This window comes from Salminus brasiliensis, chromosome 5, assembly GCF_030463535.1.
Source record: "Salminus brasiliensis chromosome 5, fSalBra1.hap2, whole genome shotgun sequence".
Taxonomy (NCBI): Eukaryota; Metazoa; Chordata; class Actinopteri; order Characiformes; family Bryconidae; genus Salminus; species Salminus brasiliensis.
Window position 1 is genome coordinate 12,584,267 of NC_132882.1, and position 23,404 is coordinate 12,607,670.

The following is a 23,404-nucleotide window of genomic DNA, read 5'->3' on the forward strand; positions in this document are numbered from 1 at the left end:
CCTCACATTTTTACGTAAACTTAACCTTTATTTTTGTTTAGTTTTTTAGTGTATATAAAATTATACAAAAGATACAATTATTATATAATAAAAGCAAAACGCTTTTCAAATAAGAAGCCTTTTTTAAGCCAATTTAAAGAGATGATGGCTAAATCCTGCAATTGCTGCATCAGAACTGGTCCATTTGTTAACATGTAATAACCTAATTATAAAAACTACAACCTAAATAAGATGTGAAAACTTTTCCATAAGATAAAAGATCCTCACTGTCACGCGAAAACCCTGTATCTTCAAAATCTCACCTTTACAGTGGCAGGAAAAACTTAACTTAACTTTCAATGGATGTCAAAGTAAAAAGATATTCATATTCATATTTCATATATTGTTCATATTATGTCACAATTTGAAAAACACCAAAAAAAGACAGCGACAATATCCCCTTCTAAACTCATGACCCTAACTCTTTAGGAGAGCAGACTGTTTGACCTCAGCAGACAGCGCAGGCCTGCGGTGATGTCCGGTTGCTGGCGGCTCGACTGCACCTTCAGAGCAAAAAAAAGGGGCACTTGACTTTCCTTTCGCTGATATGTTTTCATTTAGCAAAGGAAATTCGGTTACATTTCGCAGTAAGTGGGTCCCGATGTGTTTCGCCGCGTGAGGGTTAGGGGAGCAGAGTACAGTTTCATCAGGAACTCATGTCTCTCCAGCTTCGGCAGAGAATTCAAACAGTATGGTAAGGGAGGAGGTGAGCGGAGGTTATGGCAAGCACAAACTTGCACTGCAATTCAAGTCCCCCCAACACACACACACACACACACACACATATACACACATCCACTGATCCCTGGGCCCTTGACAGCACAAGTTCAAGGTTGGATCAGTGCAGGCCCTGAGGCGAGGAATAAGGCTCACACAGACAATGCACTGAATGTCATGAACCCCTCATAATGAACAGACGAGGGGGCCCCGCAAAGGCAACCTTCAACCATTGCCAATCACAGCACCCCCTCTGAGGCAAACTTACAGACGTGCAGAGGACTCGTATCTAAAGCGAACACGTGGAGTCAAGCGGAGTGCTGTGCACTTTCTGTCTGCACAAAGGTCTGCAGGACAAGCCGGACAGACCTTTACAGCTCAGGTACGGTGAATGCTGACAGTGTTCGAACTCGGCTGCAGAAAATCACAAACTGCACAGTTTTAGGACGAAGCTGGAGGAGGAATGTATGAGCGCTGCCTTCGGCTACAGCAGTAATGTTGAAAGATGTCACTCTTGTAGAGCTGAAGGCTGTTACACTTCCAGTTCAGCTGCAAACACAAGCCGCAGCAGCGAGAGGCCCTGTTTTAGTTTTACTCTTTCTTCAAAAAGTCGTCAATTCAAAAAGGGTGAGTTCTATGATAGTGACAGCGTTCATTTATTTATTTACTTATTTATTTAGCTCATAGATTTACCAACTAGTCCAATCCACCTGAACAAGCATTACATTACTGTGTACGGTTGGAAGCAATAAGACTAAGAGACTCAGCTACTAAAGTTACTTTCCATCAGCCAACAGATTTAGATGATATTATTTCATTTCTATATTATTTATTATGATGTTTTTTGCTATACACACAGCTTATCATCACTCTCATAAAAAACGTGTATCTCTAATTTTTACTTTTTGACATAACTCGAATCTGACAGTTGTTCTTTATATTGTGTCCAGATTATATGGTGAACAGACCAATAGAAATGCTCCTAAATGACATGGAAAAAAATATTTCATAAAATCTTCTATGGAAAGTTAAGAAGGTTTTTCCTTCTCCTGTAAAGTTGACATTTTGGAGATCTGAGGTTTGTGCGTGTCTGTGACATGTTCTAATTTGTTTTCTTTAATCTTTTAAAGCCTTAATTAATTAATGAATACATGAACCAGACACTAGAATTGTAAAAAGCAATTCACATTATGGATAAATCCTGAAACATCATAAATACATATTATAATGTGTAGTAGCCTTATAATAATACTACTACTACTACTAATAATAATAATAATAATAAAAATAATAATAATAATAATTAGCCATCAGACAATCATTTGTATTATTATTATTAAGTATATATGCTTTATGTAACTATATATGTAACTATGCATAACACATATACATGCTGTACCTTGTTTTTTAGAGCAATTTAGATTAAATACAGACATTCGAATATGAAGCACCTTAAAAATGTAAACATAAGAAAGATGAACATAATGTATTAACATGATAACTAAACCCTAAAGCAGTCAGATAACAAACAGTCCATTTTGTATTTTGAGTCTTTAAAGAATTTAAATTTAGATGTGCACAACTATCAATTACACTTAAACATATGACAGTAATGAAATTAACATTATTAATAATATTAACAATAATATTAACATCATCATGGGAGTGTTAATATCATTAATTAGTCACTTTAGTTGTTCCTGATCCTGAGACTGATCGTCATTACTGGGATTTTGCTGCTGTAGATTAAACACCGTTGTGTTTAGTGGGCTTTTTAAACCCCCCAGTGTGCTTGCTCAGCACTAAAGCCCCTGAATCCTTCAGTATCTCGGCGGTTAATCAAACACACGGGCTGGCCTGCAGCATGACGTAATGCTCCGTCGCAGAGCGTCGCTTTTATTGAAAAAAATTTACAAACGCCATATCCAGAACCCTATCTAGAACCCTACCCAGAACCCTATCCAGAACGATGCAGCTCTGCTCGCTAATGTGAGCTGAACGCTCTGGGACAGACAAGAGGGGAGGGGTGGGGGGGGGGGTTCAGGCTGCTGTCAGGGGCGCCTGCTGCTCGCGCTGCCTGCCCTCCTGCGGGACAGAGCAGCAGAACCAGGGGGTCTTTCATATCAAAGCTGCTGGTCAGGAGGGGTGAGGTCGAGCAGCGCGAGCAGTAAAAACAAGCATGTGCACGCGCGGATGAATGAGTTCAGGTCCCAGAACCCGCACGCACCGGTTGCATGCGGCTCCACGGGACACAATACAGCGCGCTGCTGTCAAGCTCGCGGTGGAGTGGAGAGAGCGCGCGGCCCGGGACAGACACAAACAAACATACACGCGAGCGAGCGCGAGAGAAAGGGAAAGAGAGAGAGGGGGGGGGGAAGGGGGGAAAACGCTCAGCGGGGTCTCTGCTGACAGGGGCAGCACTTCGCGTGAACTTCAACAGGGTGGGCGCGCAAAGTTGAGTGAGAGAAACTCACGGCACGAGCTCCTTCTCCTGCGGCTCCTGCCGTTTCTGCAGTCGCTCCTCATCCAAACACGCGCGAGCAAACCTGTTACGTGCAGCTAACTTCTCGGACAAACGCGGAAAAAACCGCGGAAAGCTCGCGCTACACGCGGAACGGCAACTTTAAGACCCCTGCTCGGCGCCGCAAAGCACAAAAGCAACTTGTCACCCGCGCTCGAGCTCCACGAGCACGAACGGCCATCACCAACGCCAACGGCACGAGCTCAAGTTCACACAGCCCGCGAGCGTGTTTCTGCTGCAGGGCTTCTCTCTCTCCCCCTTTTTCTCTCTTTTTCCTGCAGCTGAAAAACCTACATACTGTTGACGGCAGTAGCCCAGCGACTTACCACAGAAGTGCAGAGAAGATGCAGCGCCCTTTCTGAAGGAACCACGTTGGACTGAGGAGAGATTACAATACGAGCTATTTAGAGAAGCATTACATCACCCTCCGGTGACGTCACGTGGGATTCCTGAACTTCTAAATCATTGCGGTCCGCACGGAGGGGCGGGGCCTCGCGAAAACGGGGCGGGGGAAGCGGGGCGTGGGCGTGGGCGAAGGAGGAGCAGCAACAGCAACTTACAGCTGGCTGCCTTCAAGCTGGGTTATAGGACTTGTTGCAGGACAGCGAGGGTTCACTCAGGAGGAGCTGCTCCCAGTTAGGAGACGAGGGTCAAAGCAACGAATTTAAGACAACTCAACTGCATTTATGCGTCCAATTTAGTAATAATAATAATAATAATAATAATAATGAAATATTGAAAAAGCTTGCATGTTAAAGCCTATATTTGTGCCTTTAGGACTCTGGCAGTATTCCTGTGCTTTGTGCTTCTCTTGTCCTTGATTAGCTCATTATATTGGTACATGTCAAGGGCTGGGATGTACATGGACAGTGAGCGAAGAGTCTTTCTTTTAGTTGTCAATATTGACGGCTAGACGACCGGGTCAGAACATCATAAGGGATTTAAGACATCGCATATGAATCAAACATTAACGTACCTCTAACTCATTTGCATTCAATACGTCCAATAGAATAGAAATTTCAGCAAACAGTGAAAAGGTTTAGTGGTAAAGCCCATATTTTTAACATTAGGACTTATTAGACCTAATAAAAAAAAACTGTTGTACTGATATAAGAAAATAAGTGAAATTTTACCTCTTATAATATTTCTGTAATGTCAGCCATAACAAGTGACAAGTGAATAACACTGATTATCCCCTTATATTGGCATCTCTCAAAGGGTGGGGTATATTAGTCAGCAAGTGGGCAGCCAGGTGATGATGTGTTCAAAGCAGGAAAAACCGTCCAACTGGTCAAACTGTGACGGCTAGACGACTGGGTCAGAACATCTCCAAAACACCAGGCAGGTCTTGTGGGTTTTTTTGGGTTCTGGTATACAATGGTCAATACCTACCAAATAAGGTCCAAGACATTCACATACTTAGCTAATCGGTTTACTTGTGAAGTGTCCTATAGTAATCGTCCTGGTATCCTATCATTTCAGTGAGTCTGGAAGCTCTACTGACGTGTAATTCACAAAAGAGTCAATTCTTTGATTCCACACATTGGGAATCGACAGGCAACTCCAAAGCTTTGAACACGATTCCTCAAAGAGAAGTTTGCTCACACACACAGAGACGTTTCTGCTGCCACAGTCTAGACAGCCTGTCTGGAAATGTGTCCTTCCACAACACACATATCAATAAATTGGCTATATTTAACTTTGGGCAGAGCATAAAACTACAACGGCGACTTGCAATTGAACAACATCACCAGTGCTGAAACTGAACCACTCTACTCATCTAAAGGCACTGACAGGAGGATCAGATGCAGTTTGGCTACAGTGGAAGTGGCTAATGCAAGTTTATGGGCACCCCTGGTCAGAAAACACGTGACTAGTTTAGTTAGAGAAAGATGAACTGATCTCCACACAGCATAAGGTTTAACACAAAATATTGGTTTCCATATTTTAAGCACGATTAGTGTATTATTTCTGTAAAAAAAATAAAAAATAAAAAATAAAATAAAAAAAAGGAAAGTAACACCAAGCAAATGTTTGGGTGCCCCAAGAGATTTGAGCTCTCGGATAACATTTATCAATATCTCAGACCTTAATTCGCTTATTACGGCTGTGGCTTGTCCCCAAGTCATTGTGAGAAAATGTCAGGTAACTTTCTAAGCTTTATAAATACTCTGACTCCTCAAACCTTGTCTCAAGGGCTTCTTTTAGCAGCTGCCTAGAACTGCCTAACATTTAAATAATCAATGGCAACAAAGCAGTGGAAGGCTATAAGGCCAGAAATATACTTGCTATTTGGCAATGTGTTAACATAGACAGCCAGCTGTTTATATACTTGCCTCGTGCTATGTGTTTTACTGGAGGCTTCCACTAGAGGGCGGACCAGAGGACACTGACCATAAAGAACTTCCAGATTTATATAATGTAAACATGGTGACACTCGAGGAGACTAGCCTTTGGATAATTCCACGATCACGGTAGAAAAAGCAACAACAGTGTGGCTTTCGACGATGGTGTGACAGTGGTAAGTACGTGTCTCCAATGCTAATGTATGTTTCTTCAGAAATTTCTGTCACTTTGGTGCTCCTGAGTGTCTGCAGCGCTCCTACTGCTTCTGTGTCTACTGCACCTTGTGTAGAACTAGTGTTAATTTTTGAGGCTGTGCACAACTGAGAACTACGTGAGGCAGCCATCTGCACAAGACTGCACAAGACCTTCAGGAAGATGTAGCAGTCTCTGGAGTGGTGGTGCACTGATCTACTGCACAAATATCACCTTCATGAAAGAGTCCTCTCCACAGATTTCTTAAAAGAAAAGGAGTCATGTAAACTAATAAAGTTAACGAAAATGGGCCACAACAAGCAAAGGTATGTTTGGAGAAATGTGTAGAATTTGATGAAAAGAGCACCTCACCAACTGGTAAGCAAGACAGTGGGTCAGTCATGCCTTGGGTTTGTGCTGCAGTCAGTGGCACAGGGGAAGATTTCACTGGTAGACTGGACTAAATTCAATACCGGCCAACTCTGGAATCCAATATTACACCATTTGTTAAAACCAAAAAAGCTGAAGATGAAGAGTGGATGGCTTCTACACTTCCACAACAGACTCATATGTCAATAGATGCAAGCTGAAATTTTTGCCATGGCCCTCACAGTGCTCTGACAATTTGTCGGTAGAACTATGGATGAAAAGACGGTCCAAGAATCTCACAGAACTAAAAGCCTTGTGCAAGGAGGAATGAGTGCAAATCCCCCAAACAAGAACTGAAAGATTCCCAGCTGACTTCAAAAAGTGTTTACAAGCTGTGATACTTTGCTATGTCCTGATTTGTGGAATTGAGATTGGGACTGACTCTAGGAATGGACTTCACTGACTGCCATCAAGTGTGGAGAACCTTCTGTTTTCATAAAGGTCCTTCACCTACGTGGAAGGAGAAGGAGAAGGACCACTCAATCAGCATTTGTGTTGCACATACAGCAATCTAACCTCTGCCTTTAACCCATCCGCGCTGTGAATGCACGTGCCCCGAGCAGCGGGTGGCCCTGGCTCCTGTGGAGCAGTTGGAAGTTAAGACCTTGCTAAATGGCACTTCAGTTGTATCTTGCCAGTTCAGGGGATTAAACCAGCAACCTTCCGGTCACACAGCTGCTTCTCTACCTTCAGGCCACGGCTGTCCCCGAAACAGGGTTCTTTCTGGACCCAAAAGTGGTTCTTCTATGGCTTTGCTCCCAGAGTCTAGATGCTGCAGAATCATAATATCTGAAATTACACCTAATGTCCACTTTATTAGGAATGTTGACCTTATACCTCAGTGGTCACTTTATGAGGCACACCTGCCTTATAGGTTCACTTTACTGATGCAGCTTTATAAACTGCACAATCTGTTGCCTTCTAGTCCATCAGTCAGTGGTCAAGAGCTGACCACTGATGTTCGGACCAGTGATGCTCAGATCTTATTTGGAAGGAGGACGATTGTCAGCACAGCAGTGACACGGACACAGTAGGGTGTGTCCATGGTGCTGGGACAAGAGTATCAGGCTCTGCGGTGTTGCGAGGGTGGTTCGGTGGTCTAAAAGGGTCACTTATCGAGGGCTTTAGTGTGTGTGTATATGTCTAATTATCAGACAAACTAATGTCGACAAACATAAATGATGTTGTCTCCAATGTATTTGACTGCACACACACACACACACACACACACACACACAAGCACACACACACTATTACACCTGGGGCACTCTCGGTTTTGTCCCATGGTCAGCAGGCCAGCGTGACTAATTGTGCCAGGCTCACCAGTGTCTCAGTTCATACTAAATAATGGAAGTGCCAGTGGGTAAATAAATTATTGGCAGGATTATGTCTGCCTGCAAGTGTTGGATTCAGAAGATGGTGTTACAGAATCAAAGCTGTGACTTCTTTGTCCTGAGATAATTTCCAAGCAGACGTAATATGATGCAGGTAACATCGTAACACAGCCCGGTTCCTTATTTATGAAAAGGAAGTGCTTTTCGTAGCTTCTAGAAGCTCGTTCTCTGTTTAAAGACAGGACTATTAATATTGTTCAATTATCCATATACATGCTCACAGTGGTGCACATCATTAGATCATGCAAATATGACATGGTCATAATTTTGAAAGGCATTAAATACCATAATGATACCATGTCTAATGCACCTGTTATACTGTGTATTACGTAGAGTGTTCATGAAGATAATTTGTATTAATGGAAATATTACACATTATTTTAAATATTATTAGAACATGCATTTAAAGCTGTCGATATTAATAAATGAAATAATGTGAGATTTCACACCTTATTCATATTACACAATGGTCTTAATACCCATAGCGTAGTGAGGTAAAGTAATATGGCAAGTTTTGATACTGATCTTGAAGGTCAAGGCAATAGTGATACTGTTGTAACCTGATAATGTAAAAAACAGTCTGTAGCCCTGTGTTTTTTGTTTTTTTTTACTGGCACAGCCCGCTGTGCACAAGGTTAAAGAAAGGATATTACTGCCAACGTGGAGTAAAACAGCACAAATTCAACAGTGGATCCAAGGTGCTGCTAAAATGCTTTGAGAACAATGGGCTTGTGGCTCATCATGACCATTAAATGGACACTCCAGCCATTTGCAGGTAAAAATGAAGAACAGGCCCACCCAGGAGGCAGGAGACAGAGTCACTGCCCTTTAGCGCTTTAGTGGCTCTGCTGGTGGCAGCGCGGGTGATTTCTGAGGCTGGAGGCTCGCTGGAGGAGTCTGAGACGGCTGCAGCAATTAATGACCGTCTGCTCCGAGGGAGAGGGGGGCTGTTTACAGCGAGCTGTCCGCGCTAAGAGCCCCGTCACGGGAACAATAACAGCGGCCCCATCCGCTGCCATAACTCAGCCTCCTCCCTCGCCTCTGTCTTTTAACCCGGGCCTTAATCAAAGCTTTATGACAGTCTTTTGTGCCTTTATGGCCTATATATTTCCCCCACCGATCCAAACATCATTTGGCGGGAGAGCTGTGCGATAAGTGGCATAAGTGCACAGCCAGTGGTGGGTCACTGACCCCACACTTTAGAGAATTTCGTCTCTAATGCACAGGAGAGGTTAGCGTGTCGTGGAGCAGCTTGCTGAGAAAAAAAGGACAAAATATAACAGAGAAGCCTTATTGAGACTGAACTGATTTTCAGTGTTGGCCTTGATCTTGCTCATCAGGCTCACTAGGCTCATTACAACACTAAGGTAAATACAAAAGAACATCATTTACAACCTGCAAACATAGTAAATATAGACTAATATGCTGTGGGTACGCCGCATGCCACCAAAACAGTTCTCAGTCATCCATGTCATAAAAACAGGACTCAGTGGACCAGGGGATCTTCTTCCACTGCTTGAATGTCCACTTCTGACACTGACAAAATATCCATTAAAGGCACTTTTGATGGTGGACAGGGGTTAGCATGAGCACTGTCACCGGTCTCTGGGTGCAATGCAATGGTTTTGTAACACATTCTCCCTGGCTTGTGCCACAGTTAAATGGGATAACCTCTGTTGCCCTTGCGTATCAATAAGCATTGAGCACCCAACACCCAGTTGCCAGTTTGTGGTTTGTCCCTCCTCAAACCACTGTTGGAAGGTACTCACTGCTTACTGGGAGCAAACCACACCCCTTGCCTTTTCAGAGATGCTCTGGCCCAGCTGTCTGGCAATCATGGTTAATCAAAGTCGCTCAGGTCTGCCCATTTCTTCAGCGTCCAACACATCGACCACAAGAGCCAGCTGTTCAGTTATCATGTAACATATATCCCAGACCTAGACATGCACCATTAGTTTTTCACTTTGGTCATAATGTTTTGGCTTATCAGTGTATATTATCGCTGTTCAGAAAACAGCCATGGCAGAAGGCAAAGATGAATGAAATGAAAGTCAATGTACAGACAGATTAAGACATTAGCATTTTGGATCATTCCCATTGGTCCATTCATTATGCTATGTTGCCATAATGTCATAATAGCAGGTGATGTGTTTAAATTATATAATAAATTCCCAAAAAAATATATAGATACAGTACAGGTCAAATTATATGCCACAGTATACAAGACACTAGCCATTGGAACATTGCTGTACAGACTTGATTGCATTCAGCCACAAGAGCATTTGAGATTTCACTGACTCATATTGAATCACAAACAGCCCTTTAACTCATCCCAAAGGTGTTGGATGAAGCCCTATCACTCTTGGATAGAGGACACATCCCAAAGCTGTACTCTTTAAAAAAGTGTTCTTCAGGGTTCTTGAGTGAAGGCAATGGTTCTGTAGAACTACCAAAAGTGGCCGAAGGGTTTTAGTCCAACCTAGTCCAGTTCTACCTTATACTCTTATATTTTACATCAGGTGTGTAGCAGGCCTACTGGACGTCACCAGCAGAGGTTGCATTGAGGGTTAAGCAGCTGATAGTCCGTCCGTCTGTCTGTCTGTTTGATCTTGTTAACGGAATGTTCCACTCTCGCTCTGTCGACTTATTTCCATGTCTTGAAATGCCTGCAGGGATGGAAATGTTGAAAGGGTAAGGATTTATGTAATGCTGCATGCACTCTCTCCACAGCATATTGTAAGGCAGGCAAAGATAGAGGTTTGACTTCGATACACATACCATATATATCCACTTCTCAGGAATAATCAAGGATGATAGTCATAAATTGACACTAAGTAATAATGAACTCGAGTCTTTGTCAGAAACATAACCTGGAACCTAAAGTGTGGAGTAACGGTGAAACAAGTGCACTATTCACCCTCGAGTGAGCCACCGACTGCATTTGTACAAGCTCAAATTCCATGCAGCCTGAAATTCCATAAGCAAACAGTCCTTAGCCAAAACAAAAATCCAAGGGCTAGTTTTTCCAAAATAAACATGATCCTGAAAGGGTACTGCTCACTAGTGCCTAGGAAAAGTCTCACATCCCACCAGATTTCCACCAGCAGGTCATTACCATTGTGAAAGGTTGTGAAGTGTGGAACAATTACCATACAGGCAGACCTGCAGCACGAAAAAAAAATGTGACAACATTTTAGCTGTCAGAGGTTGAAGTATGAGTATTTAACATGGTGGGGGCATGAAACCCTCCACACTGCCAGAGAGGAGGACCAGCGAGTGTAATGGTTGTGTGCATGAACATTATGAAGTCATTTAAGTCCTTAATGGGGTCTGAGGGTTTGCTTTTGGCTGCACTGAAGGATCGGATTGCGCCAGTGGACCTCTTTAACACGTTCAGGATTTAGGCCCAATGTCTTTCTGCTATCACTCAGCTCAGCACAAACTCCTGCTCTCGGAGGCCGCTGGGCAGATTAGAGCTGATACACTAAAGAGAATCCAGAGCAGAATAAGAATGGCCATTACTCAGGGTTTTATTACACTACTGAAGCTGGCACTTTTACTTAACCTCACTAGTATTTATATGTTAGCTTATTGTTCAACATGGATTGCGGGGTACTACTGACTGGGGGGATAAAAGCATTCATTTACAAACAAAAACTGGGCTGGGAATTTTTTTTTTTTTTTTTTTTGGACAAATTACTAAGGTAAGTAAGTAATGAAGAAAAACCAATAACCTCCATTATGCAGAGTCAATGCATTCATCCATCCATCTTCTTATTGGCTTCTTTCTCATCAGGGTCACATGTGTCCAGAGCCTACCCCAGAATCATTGGCCACAAGGCAGGAATACCCCCTGGACAGGGAGCCTATCCATGACAGAGTACCACATGCAACCATTTACACATAGTAGCAATTTAGCATATAGCTACTTTAAGTTGCACCCATTGTTGACACAGCAAATGCACATACACACAGCGTGTCTAGTGCCTGTAGAGAAGTATTGCCACAAGAATAGGACTCTCTGATAAACATGAACCTATTGGCATCATGCCTAATGCCCCCCCCCAGCATTGAGCTGAGGAGCAGTGGAACTGTGTTCTCTGGAATGATGGTGCTCAATCCAACATGTCTGGGATGAGTTGGGGAGTTGGGGTGGGGTGGTGATCAACCAACATCTTGACCTCACTAACACTCTTGTTGCTGAATACAACAACAAAGCAATTATCTAAAATCTAGTAGAAAGCCTGAAACAGTGAAGAAAGCCCTGAACAGTGGAGACAGTTACTCCAATAAAAGCAGGACAAACTTCTTTTTAATACTCTTGAGTTCAGGAGATGAAATGCACAAGCAGGGACAGAGGAGAACACTGCAGCATCATAAATGTTCAATTCAAAACTCTATGTCCTCCTAAACTCTAAAACACCTGCTTTTAGACACCTACTTACCCAGCATTTCTACTGAAACCAAGGGTTTGAATATGGAGTCTGTCCCCTCTTTACTGCATTCACAACAAGACAGATGTTCGATCATTAATGTAAAGATTTGATTGCATTCAGCCACAAGAGCATTAGTGAGGTCATGTACTGATGTTGGATGATTAGTTCTGGATCACTGACAGATCCCAATGGTATGTGATGAAGCTCCATCAGTCTTGGTTGAACGCATCCCAACACTCAGTCTTAAAAAGTCCCAACAAACACACTCATGTGGGGCTCACATGGGTGGAAAGTGGGCTTGGTGGGTTCCAGGTGGGCATGGGCTCTGAGTAGGTTCGTACATGTGTACATGTGGGCTTTCCAAATGGGCCCCATAATTACAGCCCATCCTAAACTCACATGGGTCCCATCTAGACAACATGTGCAGTGTGCAGCACAGATGAGGCCCATGTTTAACCCCTCCAAGTCCCATTACTGACCCTGGGCATCCATGCATGGGGCCAACATGGAACCTATGGACAAAACTTTCTGGCTCCCAGTTGGGCTACCCATATAGGCCCTATATGGGCGTGTTATCTGGGATGGTTCCACATGGAACAATGAGAACTCGCCTGGTTAAAGGGCTCTCCAGATTGGTTTTTAAATGGTTTTGTAAATCATACTATTGGTTTTGGAGTCATAGAACATGTTCAGTACTATGCTGTATAGACTCCTTTTTGCCTAGAGTGTGGAAGGGTTTTACACCCCTCTAGCCAATGTTTGGCAATTGGCATGGTGATCTTAGGATCATGTTTGGCGTCTCCAGAGCGTCACATTCTAGTAATGGTTTTCCGTGGAGGTTATACATGCTGTGGTTGCACAATTGAGAGCATGCGTCAGCAGTGAGTGTACCTAAAAGTAGCTAAATTAATTACTTAGAAGGGATGTCAGGATATGTTTGAATATGTAGAGTACATAGCTTTGTGTGAAACATCATGTGATGTGATTTAGTTGTCAAATCTATTGAGAAAGGAACAACATTGTATGGTCATACAAATTCCCTCTCCCCTGGAAAAGTGACTGTTCAAACCCCACCAGTCCAGCAACAGAGTCATAAAGTTGTTCCTTAAATGCACACACAGCAGATTGCAGCACTTCAACAATACTAGAACTTACTAGAACATGTGCTTGATTGTCAATTAGAGAGTCTTATTACCATCATTGCCCCTCACTATAAATTTAACAATGAACTTTGCTTTCAGAAATGCAAAATGCCAACCTTGTAAAACCATTCACCAAATTAGCGGCGCTGAAACAGACTTGGATACATACACACGCGTGCACTAATAAGCTGCACTTCTTAGTGTATTACTTCATCTTAATTTCACCAGTGTAAATAAAGTGAAGGAGCACTCCTGTGTGATTACAGGCAGCTTTTTTGCATTGGCCAGACGAGGCATCAGTAACGCTAGATGGAGATGGAGAGATGGCTGGAGGCCATGCTGGAGGACGCTGCCCCGGAGCTCTGGAGCTGCTCAAAGCCACGAGTGAGCTAGTGAGGTAATGCTTTCATAGGCATGTCCCACAGCGTGCTCCAGCGCTGCTGGAAAAAGCGAGTGGATTGGAGTGGGGGAGGCTGGCCGTGCTGAACTGAGTTGAGATGGGGCCTGCTGTGGAGCCTGAATTAGGCCCAACCCAGCAAGGTCCCCATTACAACACCACCCGGGCACAAAACCAGCACCGACAAGCTGCGCCAACAAACGTGAACAGGAAATCATGGAAAAACAGAGGAGGAGTGTGTGTGTGTGTATGTGAAAGGAAAGTGGGGGTAGGGGGTTGTAGTGAATTGTTTGGATATGAAGAGGAGACATAGCTTTCTGGGAGTGAGGTTGTAACTGGCATCTAAAACACAAAAGCTGCAATAAAGTCTATCTTTGCTGGACGTGAACTACGTGAATAGTGCCAACAAAAAGGTTCCTTAAAGGTTTCATTGGATGATTCTTTAAAGAACTCAGTCGAGACCACTCAACTGAAATGTTCTTTGAGAACCAAAAACAGTATCTGAAGTAACAGTGTCTGAAGGAGTGGAAATACTTGAGTGACTGCACTTTAGTTATTATGTTGAAAGATCTGTGCACTGAATTTACACATTTCATTCATTTGCCACTAAGCTGCAATTCAATTAGTGTCTCTACTGTCCAGGGAAGGCTTTCTACTAGATTGCATTCAGTGACAAGAGCGTTAGTGAGGTCAGGATGTTAGATGATCACCATCCCACCTTATCACCAACTCCCCAACTCATCCCAAAAGTACTGGATGGAGCACCACCATCATTCCAGAGAACACAATCCCAGTCCCACTGCTCCACAGCTCAATTCTGGGGGACTAATATACCCCTCTAGCCCACGCCTGGCATTAGACATGGTGCCAATAGGTTTATGTTTACCTTCTCCAGAGAGTCTTATTCTATTGGCAATACCTTGGTGCACAGACTAGAAAAGCTGTGTATCTCTGTGTGTGTGCGCATTTGCACATCTGCATCACCAGTGGGTACAACCTAAAGTAGCTGAATGCATTCATCAGTAGGGGTGTCCACAAACATTTGGACATGTAGTGTACATACATTTGATCAGCACAGCTCATGCTTTTTTTAACCATTATTATTAAATATGATAATTTGCCTTTGTGCAAAAATTGAATCTCACCCTTTATTTAGCACATCACACTCAAGCTTATCACCACCAAAAAACATATCTGGTGAACCACTTAATTTAATAATTGCAAGAATAATACACATTTAATATTATCTGGTCAGCACAGTGATCGGTAGAGCTGAACTGGGCTGACAATTTGTGCAGCAACAGATACAGCCAGTAATGCATACCATACCATGGTAATGCAATGCATACCATAGCCAGTAGCAATGCAACCATACAATAGGTGCTCTTATGTCTTAGTCCTTATGTGTGCCTAAACTGGCAACCTAATACTACACAGTCATATCAGAATATTATGAATATTGAAATGAACTCAGCCCAGGATGTCACAGATGCCACGTGACAGGGGTTGCTGCACATATAAATAAGCGAGCACACCAGTCAGTTGTAGCAGAGCGCAAAACGATCGCCATGGCCAAATTGGCAAAGCACGCAATTTGACTGATGTCCAAAAGGGCGGGTGGGGGCGGGGGGGTACATCATGGAAGGTGCTATGTTTAAGAGCCGTCGTAGTGAAGGTGTACCGAGAATGGAGGTACACCTACTTTCCAAATGCATACCAATCGTGCCCCCACGAGCTACTGATGCCAGTGAGCAAAGATGACTCTGTGGAGCAGTTAACCTCTATACCTTCTGTCACCTAATACAGTCCATGCCACAGCGTCTCGCTAGTGTCATTTGAGCCAAGGGTGGTTCTTGCCACTATTAGGAAGGTGGTCATAATAGTCTGATAGTCTGATTATTTTTGATATATGTTGCTTCCTGACTTCCAAGACAAATTATGTCACACAAACTCTAGACTATATATCCTACCTTTCCTAACTCGTTTTGTGTTTGTTTATAGAGCTAACTGAAATTAAACATACTCATGAAGTTACGTTAACTGTGTCTGCGATACGCCTTGACAGCTGGCTTTCAATGTGTGGGTATCAGCAAAAGTTGGGGTCAGATGAAATATCAGTGTCTGATACCTGATCACCGTCTGGCTCACTATGGCTCACTGTCACATGCATAGGAGCAGAGTGATTGAGTTCTGGTCCTAGACCTTCCATCTTTACATGCTGGTCCCACTGGCCTGGATCTGTAACCGCACAACACACAAATTCCAACACAGCCCTCAGAGTCTAAGACTATCAAGCCTAGAGATCTAAAGAGATCAGATTTTCTGTACAATTACGTAGCTTGTCATTCTATTCTATTGTTTGGATTTTGGATTATGAATTTCTGTGGCTATCTTTAGACACTTTGTTAAACAGTCACTGCAGGTCCAAAAACAAAGTGAGGGAAAATTTATATTAAAAATAATACACTCTTGAGTTTCTCTGCTGCAGATGAAACAGACTGAGGTGTTAGATGGGAAGACTGTACAGCCATTTGCACAGTAGTACTGCAGATCTCAGCCTCCACACACACTAGCCAACTGGGGCAGTGAGCACACACACCCTGGGTGGTGGGCAGCCACCTCAGTGCCCAGGTAGCAATTGGGGATTAGGTGCTTTGCTCAAGGGCTAAAGACAGCTTCACTCCACCATGCCCCCACTATGTGTCGGTCCAAGGGACTGAACCCACAACCTTCTGGTCCCAAGCCCGCTTTTCAATACAATTCAATACAATTCTATATTGCTAGAATTAGTCAAGCTTTCCAACGTAAATACATTAAAATGTGGGCATCAAAAAGGATCTGTGTCAAATAGGGTACATTCAGTTTTGACCAAAGCCAGAAAAATAAAACTAAAATAGATGTGATTACAGTGTACTTTACTGTACTTTAGCCTGTCTAGCTCTCACTGTAAGTTGCTTTCATGCTTCATACTTTGCAGATAGGAGATGCTACCATGTTACAGTCACCTAAATGAAGATTAATATAATATAGGTGTGAATTCTGTGACACAATTTAGAAAATACTTCTTTATGTCCTTTTAGGGAACAAAAACACACACTTGTTTGTTCCCTGGTCTTCCCTACATATCATATAGGTGCACCTTGGAGGTTGGAGTTGTGTTTTTGGGCTTTGCATCTTTAGGCTTCTAGATATTGGTCCCATTAGATCTGCAGCCAAATCACAAAAAATAACGTAACATAGAGTGTGTGGCCATATCTTCTAAAGTTATGTGTTGTTTGTTATTGTTAAAACGTTAAAAAAGTGGGTTTTGAAGGATCCAGCTACGCTACTGACCCCCGAAAGTGAAAGCTGCTACAGGCCTTTTGTGCCCCCATGTGGCTAAAAGGTAAAGTTGCAGTGCATTCTTATCTGCTTCCCCAGGAAACTTGAGAAGGTGGCAGTAATGTCCACCTGCAACCCAATCTGCTACAAGGACCACCCTTATGTACACACGTTTCTCCATACTTGACAATAAGCTTTTTCCACAATGCTGTATATATTTATACAAGAATACAGTCTTAATGTTTAATGCACTTCAATTTTGTGTTTTCTGCACAGTGTGAAGGTCTGCCCTAATTATTATTTTTTTTTTTATTAAAAATAAAGAAAAATAAACAGAATGATGAAGATAAAATTGTTGATTTAAATTAAGCAAATAAACTGTAATTGTGTTTTATAGTACATTAGTACAGTATTAGTATAGTACAGAAGTGAGAAGATGATGTAAACTATTTATATATATATATATATATATATATATATATATATATATATATATACATATATATGTACTGATGTGCCTTAAGATCATTAAACAGACAAGTTTTTATGAATTAAAGCACTGTAAATAATATTAAGCAAAGTCGCAACCCCCCTTAGGGGTTCTAACAATCCACAGGCCACCATGTTACATGTTATTACATTATTACAATTAATATCAGAACCTTATTCCAACTGTTAAGCATGGGGGTGGTAATGTCATGGTTTAGGACTGCTTTCCTGCCTCTGTTTGCTTGCCATTATTATTAGTGGACCTATGAATTCTGGAGTGCGCCAGCAAATTCTACCAGAGAATGGCAGGGTAACTGTCCACGAACTGTAACCTAACTGTAAGTGGGCCATGCAGCAGGACAATGACCCTAAGCACACAAGTAAGTCTAAACAAAATGGTTAAAGCAGGAGAAATACTGATATTACAATATATCAACATTTTGGAATGGACAAGTGTATGACCGGACCTTTACTTAACAGAAACACTGAACTTGGTTCTCTTTAAACGGTTTTACAGGTGAAATGATATGTTTTACAGATTCAGACTACATCTCTGATATGGACAGATTAGAGGTGCACTCTCCCACCCTTCAGCCCTCCTGTTCACGCAAAAAACATGACTGAACAATTGCACAGAGACCACCTGACTGGACCTCTGACTCTTCATCATCATCATCATCATCATCATTAGGAGGAGGTCAGGAATGCGTGACGTCAGCGGGCCTTGCTGACGGACCCTCCCCCGGTCCGATCGTCTCGCTCTCCCGCTGCTGTTCCAGCTGCTGCTGCTGCCGCCGCTGTCTGGCTGCCTGCCGGCGTGTGTGTGTGTGTGTGTGTGTGTGTGTGCGAGTGTGTGTGTGTGTGTGTGTGTACGTGCCAGCTCCGGCTTCTTTCCGCTCGCCCTCGCTTGTCGTTCAATGTAGCAAAGATCATGACAGGCATCGCCGCCGCCTCCTTCTTCTCCAACACTTGCCGGTTCGGAGGCTGCGGGCTGCACTTCGAGTCCCTGGCCGAGCTCATCGTGCACATCGAGGACAATCACATCGGTAGGTGCTCGGTGAAATCCCCCGCCGCTGCCTCCACCACCACCACCACCGCCGCCGCCGCTGCTGCTGCTGCTGCTGCGCCCGGCTGCTCTTCCTCTGCGTCCCGGCTGCAGCGCTGTTGCTCGGTGTGGTGTCGACGGCGCCGCGGCTTCGTTTCACGCTGATTTGTCACAGTTTCTCCGTTGCGGTGACATGGCTGTGCGGCTGCGGTGCTTGTTTCCCGTTTTTGCACCATATAAGACCGCTGGTTTTGGTCCTGAGGCTGTAGGATAACGTCTGCGCTCCGCTATGCCGCGTTAGCGCTGCGCTGCACTGCGCTGCACTAGGCCTGGGCTCGTCCGTACACTGCAGCAGCAGCAGCGGCAGCAGCAGCCGGGGCTGCCGCCTCCGTTTACACGGCAACCTCCTACACTCCTCGGTTTCTCCGCCACTCCGCGGCTCAGAGCAGCTTCAGCACCGGCTATTGCTGCAATTCAGACCTGTAGCAAATGCTCTGGTCGACACCGGGGCGTAATCGTAGCTTCCTTCGTTTAAAAGTTTAGGAAATAGCTCGGTGGCTAGGCGCTAGGTGGTAGCTCCGTTAGCTAGCGCAGTATAGCGGTAAGGCTCCGAGCTGGAGCGGCTACTAGCAGTAAACCCTAACCTAAGACTCCTGTGCTCTTCATTTACCATTAAACTACAGCTTAACTCGAAATGAACGTGTCAGGAAACACGTTTGTCTGTTTTAACTGGTATCTAGAGCTTATTAGGTGCCTGGTTAGGGTGTGCTGCTGTGCTGAAAGGTGTCTAACGTTACACTTCAGGTTGGTTTGGGTTGATTTGGTCTTAAAATAACATCAAATGAACCCCTAAACACTAATGTAAGCAGAAATTGCACATCTCCAGATAGCAAACAAGGGCCCAGGAACAGTAACACCTACAGTTGGATCTCAGGAAGACTGCTGTGCAATAGAAACACCACTCTTTAATGCATATAATGTGTATTATTTATTAAATGCATTGCAATGCATTGCTGAAAGGCTGAGAAGCAGCTCTGAGGCATGTCCGTATCATGAAATGGACTTCTAATTAGGTGCTTATGGGGTTCTGCTAGTCTACGGTTGTCTGGTATAACACTTCAGCTTGGTTAAGTTCATCTGTTCTCATTCTAAACCTAATGAACCCCCTAAACACAGCCAGAAATGACACATGTCCAGATAGGAAGCAAACACCCATTAACAGTAACACCTACAGTTAGATCTCAGACAGACTGCTGTGCAATAGAAACACCACTCTTTAATGGTTAAGCAGCTCTGAGGCATGTCTGTATGTCTGTATCATGACATGACCTAAGCTTGGGGGATAATGCTAATAATAATCTTTAGAGAAGAACGTTTTTTTATTAATTTTACATCAGCTATCATATTACAATTGATGACAGGGTTGTGGGTTCGATACCCGGGCTTGGCAAGCTGCCACTGTTGGGCCCTTGAGCAAAGCCCTTCACCCTCTCTGCTCCCTGGGCACTGGAGTTGGCTGCCCACTGCTCTGGGTGTGTGTGTGTGTGTGTGTGTGTGTGTTCACTAAAATGTGGAGGACACATTTCGCGGAACATAGTACAGTGACAAATATGTGCACCTCACCTCACCTTACCTTACAAATTCAGATCTGAAGTACCACATATGACCATTACTGGGCCTTCCCTTTGGCCGGTAGTGTCCCTGATTGTGTCTAATACTACTCCGTTATTTATAACCATCACTATATTCTGCACAGATGGTGTGAAAAACTGTTAACATCCAGTAGTTTTTGCACTTGTTTGGTAAGAAACCAAAATAATGCTAAACTGGTATTCAGTCACCTTTCTTCTCAACAAGCTCATCCAGTTTGAGTACGCTAAGGCCTCATATAGCGGAGTGTAATTTGCATGAACTCAAGCAGTCCTTTTATGAAAAATCTATGTTGCAGACTGTTGTAGTCTGTAAGGTTCATTAATGAATTAATGCTGTTTTTTGTTGTTGTATACATTTCTAAACTAACTATATATTATAATGGTTGCATACAGGCAGGAAAAGTCATATGACATTAAAAATAAAATGGCAGGAAGATCATTTGCATAATATCTAATTTAAATAATTGCGATACTCGATAATATCAGTGTGCCTAAAGTTAGTATACTGGTTGTATCACTCAGCCCTGCCTTAAACAACTGAATGAAGTCTTGCTAGAAGTGTAGATAGGTTTATGGAAGATTACACTCTACGTTTTCTACATTATATGAAGCAAAATAATTATGCTCTCATTAGAGTGATTTACTGCAATAGATTAAGGTAGCATTAGGACTCTTGCTCCTTAAGCATTAAGACTTTTATTGGTATAGCAGATATTGGTATCTCTGGTATTTTGCCGAATGCTGATATCCTATTAATCTACAAATAGGCTTAAAAATAATGTAAAATATGAATTATACCATATTTATGTTGCTGTTTATCACCCAAAATATCACAATACTGCATTATATCCCTCATCCCTGCTTTCTGTGGGCTGGAATTTTATATTTCAGCCTCACTCAGGTAAAGTCCTATGAAGTTTAACAAGGCAAACTCTGATCCATATTCCATATACGTCCTTATTAAATGACACATCCTTATTAAACGGACAATAACGCATTGTCTATGATGACTACAGCCAGTTCTAAGCTGTCATGTCACAGGTATCATTTGAAGTAAAATACATCGTACTAAACATTACATTAGCTTTACGTTTCCCACACGTCTTCTTGTTGGGCCTTGAGAAGAACTAACCCATTCTGTTGCTGGATTTCTGCAGCATCCTCTCTCAATTCCCCGCTTGCATTGTTTGCTTGATTGCAGTGCAGGTGGTTAAGCTGCTGGAGCACTTGTAGGCGGTTCAATATTTACTAAGGTTGATAAGGCCAGAGTCTCTCCCCGGAGCTGCAGTGCATTGTTTCTCTCTGTGTGGATGGGGTCACTGTGGGGTCATCCTGAAAACATCATCTGTCTAATCCAGAATAGCAGATGCCTGGAGTCTTAAAAATACAGCTACAGCTGTTGGCACACTTACACTGGTGTTCTATTATGTGAAGTGGTGTTATTGTGGGTGAGTGTGTGTGTGTGTGTGTGTGTGTGTGTGTGAGCGATCTGTGATAATCAGATTATTTCAGTATTCAAACAAACAGCAGATATCATGAATATTAATGCTTAAATTCAGTCACATTTCATGACATATCAAGGTTTTCAGTGCAAACAAGGATTAAACTTAGATTTTTATTTTATTATTTTTGGCCAAAATACCAGTTTGCCTGTGATCGTACCAGCTGGGAACATGATCCCCTGTTGTGATATATCATGCTATGTTTGATGCAAAATAATCTGATCTGATCTGGTATTAAGCAAATATTGCTCACAGTCATTCCACAGTAGTGCTGCATAGCAACTGTGGGTTGCTTAATATGCTGTACATCAGGGAAGGGGAACCAAGGGTCAGAATTCAGCATAGTTTGCTATACTATACCTGGCCAATTACAGGTGAGTTGAATCAGGTGTGTTTAAGCAGGAAAACCACAAAGTTGTGCAAAAATTCGAGCCTCCAGGGTTCCCAGACGCCACCCCCTTGCCTTACATGACCCGTTTCTAAAAAACAGGCAATTTGTTGATTTTCTCCTATTAAGTAAGTTGTAGTGTGTAAATCTGAAGTGAGATTTTGGTGCATTATTTTAATTAAATGGTTTTATTAGATTATGTGTATCCAAAAAACAAAAAAAGTGATATGTAGGCCTCGCTTGCTTATTCAGAATCAAGTGTGTTACACATACAAGAAATTTTACTTGGTGAGAGCAACACAAGTATGACGTAAACTCAAGAGAGAGAAGTACTGAATGTAATGAAGAGAAAATGAACACCTGTACAGCTGTGCAAATACTCATAGTGCAAATGAGCAACTTGTTATATAGCAGGACTGTGGTTCAGTGAAATTTGGAAGCTCAGCTCAGTTCAGTTATAGATTAGGTGTCTAGACTAGAGTGTGAGGTGCCCACTGTGGTTTAGGAGCACTGTGTTGTTGCGACTGTTGTGCAAAAAAATCATATCTCTATTCTTGTTATCACTTTTTGACATTGTGTGAATCTGGCAGTTGTTCATTTTGCTGTCTTAAAAAATCGTGAATAATGGATTAATAGATATGCTCCCAAATTACTTGGAATAAAACCTTGGTTGACATTAAAAGGGATTTCTTTCTCCTGTAAAGTTGCCCTTTTGGGGAGGCTTTTTGCATGACATCTACAAGCCAATTCCAGGAGCAACTTAGGAGCTCATTTATATTCTGCAGCTGAACCCAGTGTCCCAGTGTTGGGCAGCAGTGGGCAGAAGCTTCATCAAACAGTGATCCATATAGATGACATGCAAATGACAAGAGCAGCACTGTTCCTGCACTGTGGGATAGGAAAATATGTTTTACTGGCATCAACATTGTCATTAGAATTACACTTCTAAGCATCAGAGTTAACTTTGCTTATGCAGTAGCTTCATTGGATTGAGCCTAGCTGCATTCCACATAGCTGAGCTGTTAAAAGTGAGTTCCCTAGAGGTGCTTTTCTACCAGACCGTTTGCACGGGCAAGAATAGATATTCTAATAATTACGATATCTAATGCGGCTGCATTGTTGGAACGCCAAAGACTAACAAACTAGCAAACGTCCAACACCAATTAACACCCTTCTCCAGCTGGGTCATGCCTTGCACCACACACCTCTCACATCCACAGTCTAGCCTGAGAGAGGCACACAGGCGTATCATTAAGATAATTGCTGTGTTCAGTTCTGGTTCCCCCTGCGTTCACACTGACAGATTTGACATCAAACCAAGAGACGTGATGTGGGCGAGAAGTCCCACCTGAGGTTTTCTGACATACGTCTGGCGGCAATAAGTGCGGTAGCGT

The 23,404-nt window shown here is 42.9% G+C and overlaps 2 protein-coding genes across 2 annotated transcripts in view; one reads left to right on the forward strand and one right to left on the reverse strand.

The window, feature by feature from the left end:
- The window catches only part of creb5b (cAMP responsive element binding protein 5b), an 89,553-nt gene extending 85,877 nt beyond the window's left edge, over nucleotides 1–3,676 (reverse strand). Inside the window, exon 1 of the mRNA XM_072679397.1 lies at nucleotides 3,604–3,676. The gene's annotated coding sequence lies outside the window, so the exon portion shown is untranslated. The remainder of the gene's footprint in view (nucleotides 1–3,603) is intronic.
- A 14,450-nt stretch (nucleotides 3,677–18,126) lies between these two features.
- Nucleotides 18,127–23,404, forward strand: part of jazf1b (JAZF zinc finger 1b) — a 33,307-nt gene continuing 28,029 nt past the window's right edge. Inside the window, exon 1 of the mRNA XM_072679399.1 lies at nucleotides 18,127–18,469. Within this exon, the coding sequence (XP_072535500.1) occupies nucleotides 18,355–18,469 (115 nt within the window). The 5' untranslated portion in view covers nucleotides 18,127–18,354. The remainder of the gene's footprint in view (nucleotides 18,470–23,404) is intronic.